Source organism: Perognathus longimembris, chromosome 13 (assembly GCF_023159225.1).
Source record: "Perognathus longimembris pacificus isolate PPM17 chromosome 13, ASM2315922v1, whole genome shotgun sequence".
Taxonomy (NCBI): Eukaryota; Metazoa; Chordata; class Mammalia; order Rodentia; family Heteromyidae; genus Perognathus; species Perognathus longimembris.
In genome coordinates this window covers 15711428-15725764 of record NC_063173.1, presented here as the reverse complement: position 1 = coordinate 15725764, position 14337 = coordinate 15711428, and the positions used below count along the sequence as shown (strand labels likewise).

General features: G+C 44.3%; 1 protein-coding gene across 7 annotated transcripts in view; it reads right to left on the bottom strand.

The window, feature by feature from the left end:
- Nucleotides 1-14337, bottom strand: part of Ppfibp2 (PPFIA binding protein 2) — a 133074-nt gene that overhangs the window by 8874 nt on the left and 109863 nt on the right. For 5 of the 7 annotated variants that reach the window (XM_048360924.1, XM_048360927.1, XM_048360929.1 and 2 more), the window contains 11 exons: nt 12985-13052; nt 11452-11509; nt 10496-10537; nt 6550-6688; nt 5242-5274; nt 4723-4864; nt 3969-4097; nt 1268-1418; nt 881-992; nt 551-639; nt 176-298 (listed from right to left, as the gene is read on the bottom strand). In XM_048360924.1, the coding sequence (XP_048216881.1) occupies nt 176-298; nt 551-639; nt 881-992; nt 1268-1418; nt 3969-4097; nt 4723-4864; nt 5242-5274; nt 6550-6688; nt 10496-10537; nt 11452-11509; nt 12985-13052 (1086 nt within the window). The remainder of the gene's footprint in view (nt 1-175; nt 299-550; nt 640-880; nt 993-1267; nt 1419-3968; nt 4098-4722; nt 4865-5241; nt 5275-6549; nt 6689-10495; nt 10538-11451; nt 11510-12984; nt 13053-14337) is intronic. The other 2 variants (XM_048360925.1, XM_048360930.1) reach the window with 1 other exon arrangement.

Here is a 14337-nt window from a genome sequence, read left to right as displayed (position 1 = left end):
CAACTACAGAAGGCACAAAATTCAGGAAATAGGGCATTCTGGGTACCAGAATCCCAAGTACCATCTCCTGAAATGCAGCCATTCTTAGTTGTTTGTTTGTTTGTTTTGCACTTAATATTTCAGGTGTACTGGATCAAGGCTACTGCTACCTGCATAGCTACTCTCCAGCCCTCACCTCATCAGCAGGCCGTCGATGCAAGCAGTGGGGGTTGAACTTATTGACATGTAGCACGTGAATGGCACATTTGATGCTGAGATGATGTAGTTGGCTGGTGACTTTTAAGAAGAGTAGATCATTCTGGAGGAGAAAAGTGTTGGTTAATGAATCAGAGTTTCCAAAGTAACAGAAGATCTTACATGCCCTTCCCAGACCATTTCCATATTTCTGGAAGGTGCACACAGATAGAGCAAGAGCACCAGCATTTGTACTCTTCTACTTGTAACCACAAGGCCACAAGAAAATGAGAGATGAGTTTACCACAGCCCCGTGGGCATATCTGAGTGGAATGCTCAAAGGAACCACCAAAATATTCAGAAGAAAATTCCTCACCACAGTTAGGTATTGCAGCATCCGTCCATCAACCCTGGATTCATGAAACTGGTCTTTGTATTGAGGTAAGCCAATATCATCAAGCCACCCTACAGATGCATAAAAACAGATGTGTTAGCATTCATGGAAATAGAACAGCGCAGGTGCCAAGGAAAGTAGCAAGCAAGAAACGATCATTTTGACGCTCTAGTTTTATTCCCCCAAAGGTTCAGTAATCCATCTGCTGTTTGCAAGCGAACAGCTATCTTTGAGGCATATGTCAACAGGAAAGTTCTCTCTACCGCTTGGAATGGCCAGAAACACACTTCACTCATATAAGGCTGTCCTTACGTGTCACCCAAATGTGGTCCAGCAGTGCAGACTTCTCCTCCTGCTTGGTGTTGATGGCTTTCACTGCTAAAACCAGCTTCTTCCTGTGGAGCGGGTGCTTAATTCCCAGCTCCTAAAATGGTAAGATGAAGACCAGATGTGAAATTCTGGCAGGCAATTTGGTCCTCAGGGTGGGGACACACTTAGAAGGTAGCAGAAGATCTCTAACCAGTGCCCAGGATGTCAGCTGCAGATGGAATCTCAGCCTTCCCTGTGTGTGTGGTAGACAGGCGGTGTGGAGGGTGACATTCCTCCCCCCCCCACCCCGCCCCACTAGTCTCCATGCATTGCTCCATGCATTGGTCTGGACAGAAATGGGATCTTCTTTGCCCCAGGCTCAGCCCTTACCTTTTCCATGTCCTGAGGTGTAGCTGTCAGCAGCGTGTGGCCAGATGTCACCCACTGCCTGGCAAAGATCACGTACTGAGCCAGACCGAAGTCCTCCAGCCATGCACAGACGCGCTCGGTGCTCCACTGGGCAAAGGGGGCATTGGCATCACTGGGAAGCAAGAAGACAGTGTTCTCCTGTTAGCAGGGAACCTGAGGCTCTGCATACAATGATACCTCACAAAAAAGGAGCTATCTTAAACAACTCCAATCCATGAGTGGGTTCGTCCCCTACAATCCATCCATGTGAGGTAAGCACTAGAGTCTCCTTGATAACACAGTCTGAGTTCCCAGTCCAGCCACTTTGAACACAGCCTAGTCTACAGATCTGCAGGAGGTCATTTATGTACCATGTATGTACCACATGTATGTGACATGTCATGAGCCCAGAGAGTGGCCCCGTTAGCATAAACACCACACAGGTAAATCATTTTGTTACAAGATTAACACAGTTTTTAGGAAATGGCTTGGTAAACTAGGGAAAGACCATTTGGTCTCCAACATGAAACAAAATAACACATGAATAAAAACCCTTTAGTCAATTATAGCTAATACCTGAACTACTGTAGGCTTTACATTAAAAATCAACAAATATGACTTTTTTTAGGTTATGCAAGTTTTATCAGTGATATAAGTGATGTATGTATCTACTTTCCCTACTGATTTGTTATTTATTTATTTATTTATTTATTTTTTGGCCAGTTCTGGGCCTTGGACTCAGGGCTTGAGCACTGTCCCTGGCTTCTTCCTGCTCAAGGCTAGCACTCTGCCACTTGAGCCACAGCACCACTTCTGGCCATTTTCTGTATATGTGGTGCTGGGGAATCGAACCTAGGGCCTCATGTATCCGAGGCAGGCACTCTTGCCACTAGGCTATATCCCCAGCCCTATTTATTTTTTATTATTGTTGAGTAGTTGTACAAAATGGTTACAATTGACAATATCTGTTTTTATCAGTAGGTGTTAATAACACTAGTGTGAGAGCTATAGCCAGAATAAGATACAATAAAAGTTAGAAGGCACTGCTATTAGAAAGTTCAAAATAAAACATAGTAGTTTTTAGATAGAAAACATTAAGAGAGCCATCTTGGGAATAAAATATGAAAACACACACACAGTATATCCACATTACAAACAAAAGTCAATTTTCTTTATATTACCCAAGCACAGATACTATTACTTTGGTTAAAGCAAAGAAAAAGTTTCTCATTTTGCATTGTACCCGTAGAACCAAAATTATAAAATATGTAGCAACTGCCTTAGGCAGGAATGTTCAGGCCCCACAAGACTCTGTGTGGGGCCATGGGGTGGAGTGAGGAGACAAGGCAGACTCGGCATGCAACTGAACAACAACAAAAAAGGCACAAATAACTGGACAGCTATATCACGTGCCCACACAGGGTGACTCTATCTGTTTTGTATTGGTCCTGGGGTTTGAACTCAGGGCCTGGGTGCCGTCTCTGGGCTCCTTTTGCTCAAGGCTAGCACTCTACCTCTTTTGCCACAGTTCAACTCTGTCTTTCCCCCCACCCCCCAAGTAGTTTATTGGAGATAGGAGTCTCACAAACTTTCTGCTCCAGCTGGCTTTGAACTGCAATCCTCAAATCTCAGCCTCCTGAGTAGCTAGGATTATAGGCATGAGACACTGATTAAGCCACTCAGTTTAGCAACTATTATATTTTAACAAAAGAAATTATTTCTATTGGTCAAAACACACATATACACACACAAAAAAAGATAAAGGCTAGAGACTTTTAGTAATTAAGTAGATTTCCTACAAGAATATTATCTATGGGAACATATTTTAGAAGGTTATGCCCTAAATATCTACAAAGTAAATACCAGCGGACATTAGCATATAATTATATCCAATTTCTGCTTAAGAGAAATAACAACATTTCATTCCCATCAGCAAATTCATTTTTGTTAAGTAAGCATTATGAGGATAAACATAGCAATCCCGTATCATTAGGACTTATTCATTCTTACTCCTTTATCATTTGCTATGGTTAACAAAGCACAAAGACATCCAACAAAGTGGCTTAGAAAGTTCCTGACACATGTTACCCTAAAGTGTCTGATAAGATGCACATGGGACCTCACCACACAGTCCTACTTTAGGAAAATGCTTAGAGGGTCTCTAAAAAAGTTCTTGCATCCTGACCCAGTGATTCCTCTCCTATAATCAGGCATTAAACAAACAGCCAGAATTGGAATAAAGATGAACTAAGTTGACTGCAGCTGTTTTTTTTTTCATCCATCTCAGAAAAACCAGAAGCAGTAATGTCTAAATTAGGAAAATATCTAATTGTGGAATATATGGCTAAGCTTTCTTTGGCTCGATGTTGGTCTCTAGGTTTCTCAGACCTTGTCCTTAGATTCCCTAGCTTCTGAAAAGCTAATGTTTGCCAAAAGTTTACACTTGGGACCAAAAGTATCACTACCATCCTCATTGATCTTGGAGAGAGGTTACACACACACACACACACACACACACACACACGAGTCCATACACTCTTGGGTTTCTTTTCAAAGCTCCTGGACTACCATATTGATAGACCTGCTTTCTATTTCTGGAGCTCTGGGAGATACAGCCTCTGCTCCACAGCACTCTGGCCAGGATTACACATAGCTCACTGTAGGTGGACTGGAGAAGACTTACCATTTCTGTCCTTTGGAGTCTCTGGTCCTAGAGAGTCTTGGTCCCGCAGTTGCCCGGAGCCCACCTCGTCGAAATTCTGCCATCCCTGGGGCATCAGTGTTGAAATTTCCTGACTGAGTTCTTCGGATTCTGCATGGAGAAAAATCCATAGAGACTGTCAGAGGATGAGCTGAGAGCTCGGAGATGGCAAAGCCACACAAGCTTGGCTCAGGGCTCCTCCCAGACGGTTTCCCAGTGCCTCCTGGAGATCAGGCATCGTGACCTGTGACAGAAACTCGGCCAGACTCCAGCCTCAATTTTAGGACTGTTTCTGGGATTTTGGCTACTCTCACAGGAGTTAGAGGGAAGGTTGCCTCCTCAGAGGAGACTTCGGGTTCTGCCTCTTTTCAGACGGGACAGCTAGACCAGCAAGTACTCCACTCTTGGTCTTTAAAACTTGTTCAAAACATAGACTGAGCCCTAAGAAGGAAGGATCGTCTAATCTGTGCCTCTTTCAAACCAATGTTGCATAACCTACAGAGAATGTATTCAGGGCATGGAGATGATAGATGAACAGTGTACAAAGCAATTGACTCTATTTAATGGGTGTCTGTTACCTATCTTCTCTAGCCTCTGAAAAGTAACCCAAACATGACCACTCCACTTTTAGCAGCTGTTCCAATGTAGGATGGATGAAAGGCCCACACAGAGTATTAGCTGCTCAGAAAGAAAATGAATTCCAATCGTATGATTATAATCAACACCATCAACTTACTTTCCCCAGAATTTCTTAATGCCTTTGGGGCTCCGTTTACCATCCGGCATCAGGGGAGACTGGGGGCTTGACTCAGTACCAGATGAGGTGGACGAAAGGTCATTAACGATGGCAGTGTCTTCCCAACCACTTTCTGTTTCTCCTGAAGTAGAAAGGATGAAATGAGTAAGAAGTATGACTTCTGGAACCCTCCGCCCCAGGCCTGGCCCATCCTTCTGTGGGACTCCAGGAAGACGGCCTAGCTTTTGCCCTCAGGGCAGGGCTGTAAACACAGGGCACAGGCACACTCCAGAGTCTCACTAAAGAGTTAGTGAGCTACTGTCTTTAGATTCTAAGGGATTGGAGTCTAGGCACGTGTGGATTAAACCAATGCAGAGTTGTTCTCTACACCGAGGAAGGGGCAGGAAGGCAGCCAGGAGGGGAGCGAGGGTTGAGCATTAGGAAACAGGAAGTGTTAGGGTTAGAACCAGGAAACCAAAGCATTCTCACTCTCCACCTCACCTGGAACGGGTACAGTACCTAATACAGGGGCACTGACACTCCGGCCACGATCTCCAGCCAACCAAGAAGCAGAGAAGCCATATGAAGAAACAAGAGGAAATCCAGCCCAAGAGAGAGAGGGGGGAGGGGAAAGAAAAAAAAAAGAAAGAAACAAGAGTGTCATCAAGCAAGAGAGGAAAAACTCAAATCAAAATAAAACGATTCCATGAAGGATAGGGAAGGTAGAGACTAAGCTTGGCTCAAGGGGACAATGCACTGAGAGATGGCCTTATGAGATGGGCAAAATGCTCCTGGAGCCAGTTCCTGACAGGCCAAGGTGTCCCAGGGACAGGGAGTAAAAGGGATAGCATCAGGGACTGAACATACTGGGCCACATGCAGCTCTTGCCCAAGTACTGTGGCTTACTCAGTTAGACTAGAGTTATCTGGAGCTGCTATATATGCAGCCAGGGCATCACTGGAAACACTGATTTAAAAGAATATCTGCGGGAGGTGAGGGGAGGGGAGAAGGGAAGAGGGAAAGTGGGAGAGAAATGAGGGAGGAGGTAACATGTTGGATAAGAAATGTACTCACTGCCTTATGTAGGACATTGTAACCCCTCTGTATACCACTTTGACAATAAACAAATTAATTAAAAAGATTATCTGGAGTTCCTGCAGCCCAGTGCAGAACGGGCCTTCCTGAGCCAACACACTAGAAGAGCCAGGCCCAGGAGACAAGGGTTAGGAAGAACTCTGCTAGGACCAGACATTTCCTTTTGGGATCCATAAAATCTGCTACTGCTGTTGGGGTAAAATGATCTGTTTTGAATGAAAAGTAGCAGGACTCATGTTTCAGGTCCTGATTTCCAAAAGGTCACCTAAAGACTAATGTCCTGTCCCCTTGCACTGACGTCATTTGCTGAAGGAGGCAGTGTCACTTAGAAGATTGTACATGATTATCCTACTTGTAGTAGGAAGGCTGTAGACAGAGACAGGGAGATGACAAGTTTGGGAGAGGCAGGAAGGTGAGGAACAGGAATAGAACCAGGTCTCTTAGGGAGAGGAAAAGTTGGAATGGTAGGAAGGACAGACAGGGCTTCAAGAGAGAAGGAATGGCAGAAGAGAAGAAACTGGAAAGAGTAGGCTACATACACAGTCTGGTTTTCTGGGGCTCTGTAGTGTTTGCCTTTGAAACTAGGACCAGATTTTAGAATTGAGCTTGTCTCCGCACCACACCCATCATTCTTAGTTGTGAGCTCTGGTAGTAGATGCAGGAATCTTGCACAATGACTAGAAATGTCAAGACACTGACAGCCAGCAGCCCAGGCCCGGGGTGGACACTCACTCAGCCTTGGCAGGCTGCTCCCTGCAGAGTCAGGCTGGGAGTTGGTGGGAGTAGATGTGGCAGCTTCTCCATTGGGCATGGCTCCTGAAAGCTTCCCAGGTGATGTTGGGTATTTCTGCTCTACCTGGAAAGGGCTGACCTGTTGGAAGGAGAGACAAAGAAAGGCTGAATGAGTCCTCAGATCCAGACACGGATCCAGTTAGGAATATACTTAGAAACATAAACAGTTCCCCTTTCTCCAAGAGTCAGTTTTTCACTTAGCTTGACTCAAAGATCTTGCAAAGGTCACTCATCCCAGATAGGAAAGATGTCAGAGTTCTGAGAAAGGGAGAGAGTTGCCTACACAGTGAGACAGAGATAGAGACAAACCTAACCCAGGGTTGACTACCACTGCTTCCAACAGGAAGTGGAGATGTCTTGCCAAAGGGGCCTTGTTATTTGGCCTAGTGTTCAAAGGTGCAATGACTTAATAGGCATGAATTACTCTTTATGGCCTTCAAATATACAAGCCAGGATTTGCTGCCTAGTATTTTTATCAATCCTGAAAGACAGGAGACTGAGGTGAGACTGGTCTAGGTTTTCCTCTTCTCCCCAGACCTATATTTCTATGGTCAATAAAGAGGAGCATCATTTTTTTCTGTAGGGTCCTTATTCAGACCAGGCCAGCTCACATATCTTCACGTACATGGCAGTTATTTGAAGTCTTGGCTGACATAAGTCTATGCCACAACAGGATGATTATAGTTTAAATTAGAAGCAGCAGAGGAAAAAATTTGCACTGTGATTATTTGTTTTGGAAAACATCATGTTAAGGCAAAAGAAGAATCCCACATGAGAGAGATAAGAGGAAATGAGTCAGTGGGCGAGATGCCAGCATGGTGTTCTCCTAGGAACTTAGGATCATTATCTGCGTTGGTACAATGGGCTTCGTGGCACAGTCTTGGTACAATGGACTTCTGCTTGGATCCTGGCCATTTGAGAGTCCCAACAGAAACAAACTGATGAAAAGATGAAGGACACAATGTTTCACAAGGCCTTAAATCTGAAAGCTGTGTGGAACATACAGATTGTACTGCTGGAGTGGAAAAAGAAGAAAAGAAAGAAAAAGAAATGGAGAGAGAAGTGGAAGCAACAAAGGAATCAAATGTAGGTCACTTAATTGGACCTGGAATAAAAGTAATGTGGAAGACACAAAGCTGATTTCACAACCGGCCTGTCAGATTGATAATGGGAGGCTGCCGAGTCTAAGACATCCTTTGATGTTTCATACAGCTAAAACTCGTGTCCAATACATTTCTGAATCCAGTTCCTTTTTAAGTGCATTTCCTAGAAATCATCTGAAATTCAGTTCCTTCACTGGACACGAAAAAGAAACCCTTATAAATAAGTTCAGAAAGAACAGATATAGGGAAGGGAGACTAAATGATTAAAGAATTTTGAAAGAACTGTTCAGCAAGTTGAAGTAACTGAAACTTCAAGAGATGAAGCCCATGACACCTTCAAGTTTGTGATGACAGATGAGTGGGGGTGACGGGGAACAGTGGTGGGGGAGGGTGATTGGGGAACACGACACGGACACAATTGAACATGTGGACCAGACCAGCTATTTCTCAGTGCTAGCTCAAGCATCACTGCTTCATGCTCATCAAGAACATTTGCAAAACCCAAGTGAATTCCTGGCAAATGGCCCTGAGAATCAGGCTCTCTGGGAGCAAATCTACTCTAGGAGTCTGTATTTTTAATTGGCAGCTCAGATTATTCTGGTACACTGTGAGAATCTGGGGAGTGTTCAAGAAGTTTGGAGAAATAAAGCGTACAACTCCCAAGTTCCACCGTCCACAGGAAATGTGGCTGGGGGAAGGACTCTTGACCCATGACACCACCAAGAAAATAGCAAAGACAGCCAGGACAAGGACTCTGATGTGGTCCACACCAGACAGGATAGAGATCAAGACTTCTCAGAAAGACAGCCCAAGGTGCAAAGGCCATTAGAGAGGGCTCTCTGAGCTCTACTGAGGCCAAGAAGAAATACTGGGAGGACTGACTCACCCCTGGTCAAAGTAGTTCAATGTCAGGTCACAGAGGACACAGAAATGCCTGGCTCCTCCCCCACCTGTTCCCTCCAATAAGAATAACTCTGGCCATGAGGAAGAGTGTGGACTTTGGATCAGATTGACTTAGGCAAAGTCATTATTTTTAACCTCTCGGGACCTCTGTTTTGTCTTTCTAAATAAGGAATGACTCCCGCTTCAGATCTGTGTGAAATAGCATACACACAGAGACGAGCAGGCAGTAGGCAGTAGATAAACAAGAATGTCAAAAATATCACATTTTGTCCTAAAAGAACAGCGATCAAAGAAGGCACAGCTCAGACTATATTTACAATACCACATCCAAGGCTTACCCAAGGCAGAGTTGGGAGAATTCACTGAGAAATGAATGCATTAAGGCTGGTGATCCATGCACATGGGAAAAGCATGTATAGCCCCAAGAACAGAGCACTCCCAAAGGTGCTGGGAAGACTAAATACTAGAGATAGCCAGTCAGATCAGGGATGCACAAACTCACAAAAGGAGACATAACTGACAGCTGGAACTAAAAAAAAAAAAGAACAAAGTATCTTTAGATATGAAGAAAGCAAGGATGCAACCTCAAGGTTAGAGGATTCTTCTCCTGGGGAGGAGAAAGATGTGTACATGCATCTGTGTGTGTGTGTGTGTGTGTGTGTGTGTGTGAAGAGGATAAAGAAACAGTCATATTGAACTGAGGTTACACAAAATTGTGATTACAGTTGAAGTTATGTAAGACCAAACTCTTACAAGATTTATCTTTGTAAGCAGTCCTGCACCATTCATATTTCTTGGCAATCAAATCAGTGTCTTAAAGCTTCACCAGTGAGCTAGCAATGTTTCCTAAGGAACAGGCAGGCACGCGTGTGCTCTAGAGACAACTGTGAATGGCCTCTGCCTCAGGACAGTCTGACAGAGGGCTTTGAGTCTTACATGGGCCTGTGCAAACCCCAGGCCCAAGGGACTATGTGCTCAAAGCATTGTGGGTAAGAACACGGGCAGGAGACTTCTGCTCCACATTTCATATGGCTCAAGGAATAGTTGCCAAATGATAGCACCGGTTACTATAGATAAGGAAACTGCTTTTCTAGATGTGGAACTGTGGTCAAAATCTTCCTCTTACACAGTGTCAGAAGAACAGAGTTGAGCCATTCATTCAATCACGAAAATGAAAATATGAAATGCATGAAAATGAAATATGAAAAGCATGAAAATATGAAATGGCACTCTTGGGCTGAAGTCAACACGCAGCGAGGCCCCTGTGTCCTGTAGCAGGTGGAGGGTGGAGCAGGGCCAAGCACAGTGCGTTCTTCCATGGGATATTATAAAGGATGCTTGGATGTGGCTAAAATCATGGCAATTATAGGAAGCTTCAGTTCATCATGGGCTGGACATATGTGCACCAACCTAGAAACTGAAAGCATCTTCCACCACAACAGGTTTAACAGGAGGAAATTAGTGCTAATGGAACTTTTATAACATGACTTTGTCATTAAAGGGGGGGACTGAGTGTACGCCTGTGTTTTTAAACTGTAACATATCAGCACAGGATGGATGAGCGCTGTGACACTCTTCTCTGTGCCGAGATCATAGCGCCCGCACCCTGCGATTAAATCTAGAGTGCTTTGTTAAAGATGACCTTCTCTGGGCCTAGGGAGATAAAAATAATAAACACAAGCCCACAAGTGATGTGGTAAAAGCACATGATACATAAGAAGGCACGTAAAATTTAAACGGGGGTGGAAGTTTTGCCTTTCTTGCCCTCTTACAAGTTACAACTTAACATACTTTTTAAGGCTACAAAAGCTAAAACCTACTAATCTCTGTAGCCAACAGTCCAACTACAGATGAGTGCTAGGGACATGAAGTTTCTGTACCTTGGATTCCATCGCCGGCGAGACCTGGTTCCCATCAACATGCTGTGGAGTGACCAGAAGAATTCGATTATGTGGAAGAAAAGACACCTGAGTTCATCAACTCAGGACCGCCTGCCTGCTAAGATCTGCAAGGCTCATATATAAGCGGACTCTGCACTTCACAGCTTCATGTCTAATAATCACCACTGTGGCAGAAAAATCCAGGTCTGTTCCACCCTATGGACAGACATCCTGGGAAACTGCCAGCAATCTGACCAGGAGGTATGAGAAATGCACGGCTGAGGGATTAAAGCCAAAGAGTGGGCCCACAGGGTCTGTCAACTCCAGCTTTGTGTCACCAGGAAGGCCTCGGAGCCTGAGGAACAGTACAAACTGTGGAGCTTTCTTATGACTAAGCTCAAGAGCCTGCAAGTCTCTTCTCCAGCACAGATTCACCCATGTGATCAAGCGCTCAAATATAGGGCCACAAACTCTTGTCATATCTTTCTAGAAGTTTCTTTTTAAGTTGCCTGTTTAATCTTGTAAATTATTGCAGCTCTTGCTCCTTGGATCATCGCTTTTATCCATAATACTTCAAAATCTGACTAATGATTCCAAGTGCCTGTGAAAACAGGGCCAGTACCCAAGATCTTCTCTGGCTTGATCTGATGCATGGCTCTGACCCCCAATTCCTCCTGCACCCCTCTCCCCGACCATTTCTGCAAACTGCCTGTGCCCACCATACTCTAACCATGACTTTGTTCACCTCAACCTCTTCCCTTATCAACTCCATCCAGTATTTCCTGACTTGCCCTGGTTCTAGGATGTCTTTTAAAAATATGTTTATGTAATCCTGCCTTCCCTATAACCATGTAAGTGCCTCTCCAAGCAGGGCCAAGGCTCATTTATATATCCTAACATGGTGTGGGACTCAAAGAAGTAATCAATAGTCGGTATGGACAGATTGGAGAGCTGACCTTATCCACAGATTCAGTTCTCAAGTCTTCAAGACTGCAGGAGAGTTTCTTCTGAGCCCTGGAAATGCACAAAAGAAAGGAACAAAGCAATAGCTACTACAGAAGACAGTACTTGATATTCTTCATGCAGAGGACATTTTAAATGATTAGACAGGAGTCTGTGTTTGGCTGAGTAAAGCCAGGGAAGAAGAATTACCCTCACACAGTAGCCAACATAAAAAGGTGAGACTGTCCCACCTGGGAGTCAAGTCTGGTACAGAATGTGTGGAATGATGGCATCACTCAGATACCAATGAAAAGCCCTTGTCATTGCTCAAAAAGTTAGAATACACTGATGGGAGGTGACTACAGTGTGCTCATAAGGCAGGCTAGTACCTGAACAGTCAAAGGAGAGAGTCTAAGGGTGATCCAGGGAGAAGCTGTTTGGTGCCTTCTTTTTGTGGAGACACACATCAACCAGCCTTGTCTCTAAAGCATCACCTGCTAGGATCTTCCGGGCCTCTGCTCTAATTCTATTTGCCCAGAGCAGTCTCCTCTGAGGAATCTTATTTTCATAAGGGCTATTTTGCAGAGAAAAATGAGTAGATCAAAATGAATACCACCAGTGGTCACAGGGTAACTTTGTACATGTCTTCCTTGGCAGTCATACTTCTCAGTTTATAAAAATAAATCAGCATTCAAGTCTGGGCAGCATAAGCCCCTCATTATCAGTTTCCTAAGTGATCACATAAATTAAATTTCTTACTCAGCAAAAGTTAGGACAGGCCAGTTACTTGCTCTGACCTTGCCAGTTTTCTCTGGTCAACATCTTTAGGGGAACAATGACTGTCTGGAAACTGGGCTGTGTGACTGGACACTGTGGAACACTGGGGACCCAGCACTATTCTGGAGAGGCTCTGTCATGCTTGTAGCTGTCATCCTCAGACACTGTGGCTGATAGACTTTCCTGATATGGGATTAACGTGAAACATATTCTGAAGAACTGATACAGGGGTCTAGAAATTATAGAGGGAATTTGATAGGTGGCAATCAAGGATCCCATAGGTCAGCTCACTATAACCACATTGTCCTGAAAGTAATTGGATCGATCTCCAATTGGACCTTCCCCCTGTGAGGCCCTAAATGCAGAACCTCATGGTCTAAGAACTAGACCCAGCCTGAGATTGGTGAGGATATTTCAAAGGGGCTAATGAAAAGGATAGACATGTCAAGGGGAGCTCCCAGTTCTGAGAAGCCACCAGAAGGTGATGAAGGGTTGCAGACACTGTCTCCTCTGAGGTTCCAACACTTGGCCTGGTCTTTCCTCTATGATAATAACTCAGACCTTCAGCCCATGTGAAAGGAAGTAAGGCTTGGTTGCCAGGAGAGTGGCATGGAAGTGGAAATCTTGACAATGGAAACGGGCTATGGGTGCCCAGAACATGGTTGCTGAGCTCACCATGCATAGTCAGTTATCATCCATGTTGGGAGCCCCAACACGGGCCTGAGATCATAGATGCTCTAGAAAATTGCTCTCAGTTCTCACTCTCTTACCTGGTCTCCAGTGATTTCTGGGGCAAAGGAGGTGGCCCGGATGTCGGAGGGCTGCACCTGGGGGGCATCTGTGTCAAAAACAGAAAAGGAACCAGAGCAGACAGTTATTATCTGAGGACTGAACTTTGTCCATCTTTGGATGACGCCGTGGGAGTATAGCTATCGGGGGGTATGGCTATGCTGGGCACATCAATGTGGATGCCTTGCTTCTTTCAAGACTCCAAGAGAGTAGGCAACTCAAAACACCTGGGTCAAATTGCCTTCCATCCCCAAACCTCAGGCCTTGGATAAAAGTACACGTCTTAGCCACAGAGTCCTGAGACTTGAGTGCCTAACATTTTGCTGCTTCTGCTCTTTAAATTTTTTTTTCTTATTTATTGTCAAAGTAATGTACAGAGAGGTTAGAGTTTCATATGTTAGGCATTGGATACATTTCTTGTACTGTTTGTTACCTCCTCCCTCACTCCCCCTCCCCCTTCCCCTTCCCCTCTCCCCCCATGAGTTGTTCAGTTGGTTTACACCAAACAGTTTTGCAAGTATTGCTTTTGTAGTCTTTTGTCATTTCATCCTGTGTCTCTCCATTTTGGTATTCCTTTTCACTTTCCTAGTTCTAATAACAGTATATACAGTTTCCAATGTACTCAGATAAGATACAGAGATAGTGCAGGTACAACCACAGGAAGGGGATACAAGGGGATCATCAACAATAGAAGCTACGGTTTCACATGGCATGTTGAAAGTAATTACAACAGTGATATATCACTCATTTCCATAACATGGAGTTCATTTCACTTAGCATTATCTTATGGATTCATAAGGGCATTGCTATTAGGCTCTTGTGTTCCTCTGCTGTGACTAGCCTAAACCTGTGCTAATGATTCCCTATGAGGGAGACCATAGAGTCCATGTTTCTTTGGGTCTGGCTCACTTCACTTAGTATAATTTTTTCTAAGTCCTTCCATTTCCTTACAAATGGGGCAATGTCATTCTTTCTGATAGAGGCATAAAATTCCATTTTGTATATGTACCACATTTTCCTGATCCATTCGTCTACTGAGGGGCATCTGGGTTGGTTCCATATTTTAACTATGACAAATTGTGCTGCGATGAGCATTGTTGTGCTGGTGGCTTTAGTGTGTTCTTGCTTGTGGTCTTTTAGGTAGATGCCCAAAAGTGGGGCTGCTGGGTCATAGGAGAGCTCTATGTTTAGCCTTCTCAGGAGTCTCCATACTGCTTTCCAGAGTGGCTGAACCAGTTTACATTCCCATCAACAATGAAGTAGGGTTCCCTTTTGGCCACATCCCCTCCAACATTTATTTTTGTTAGTTTTCTTGATATAGGACATTCTTACTG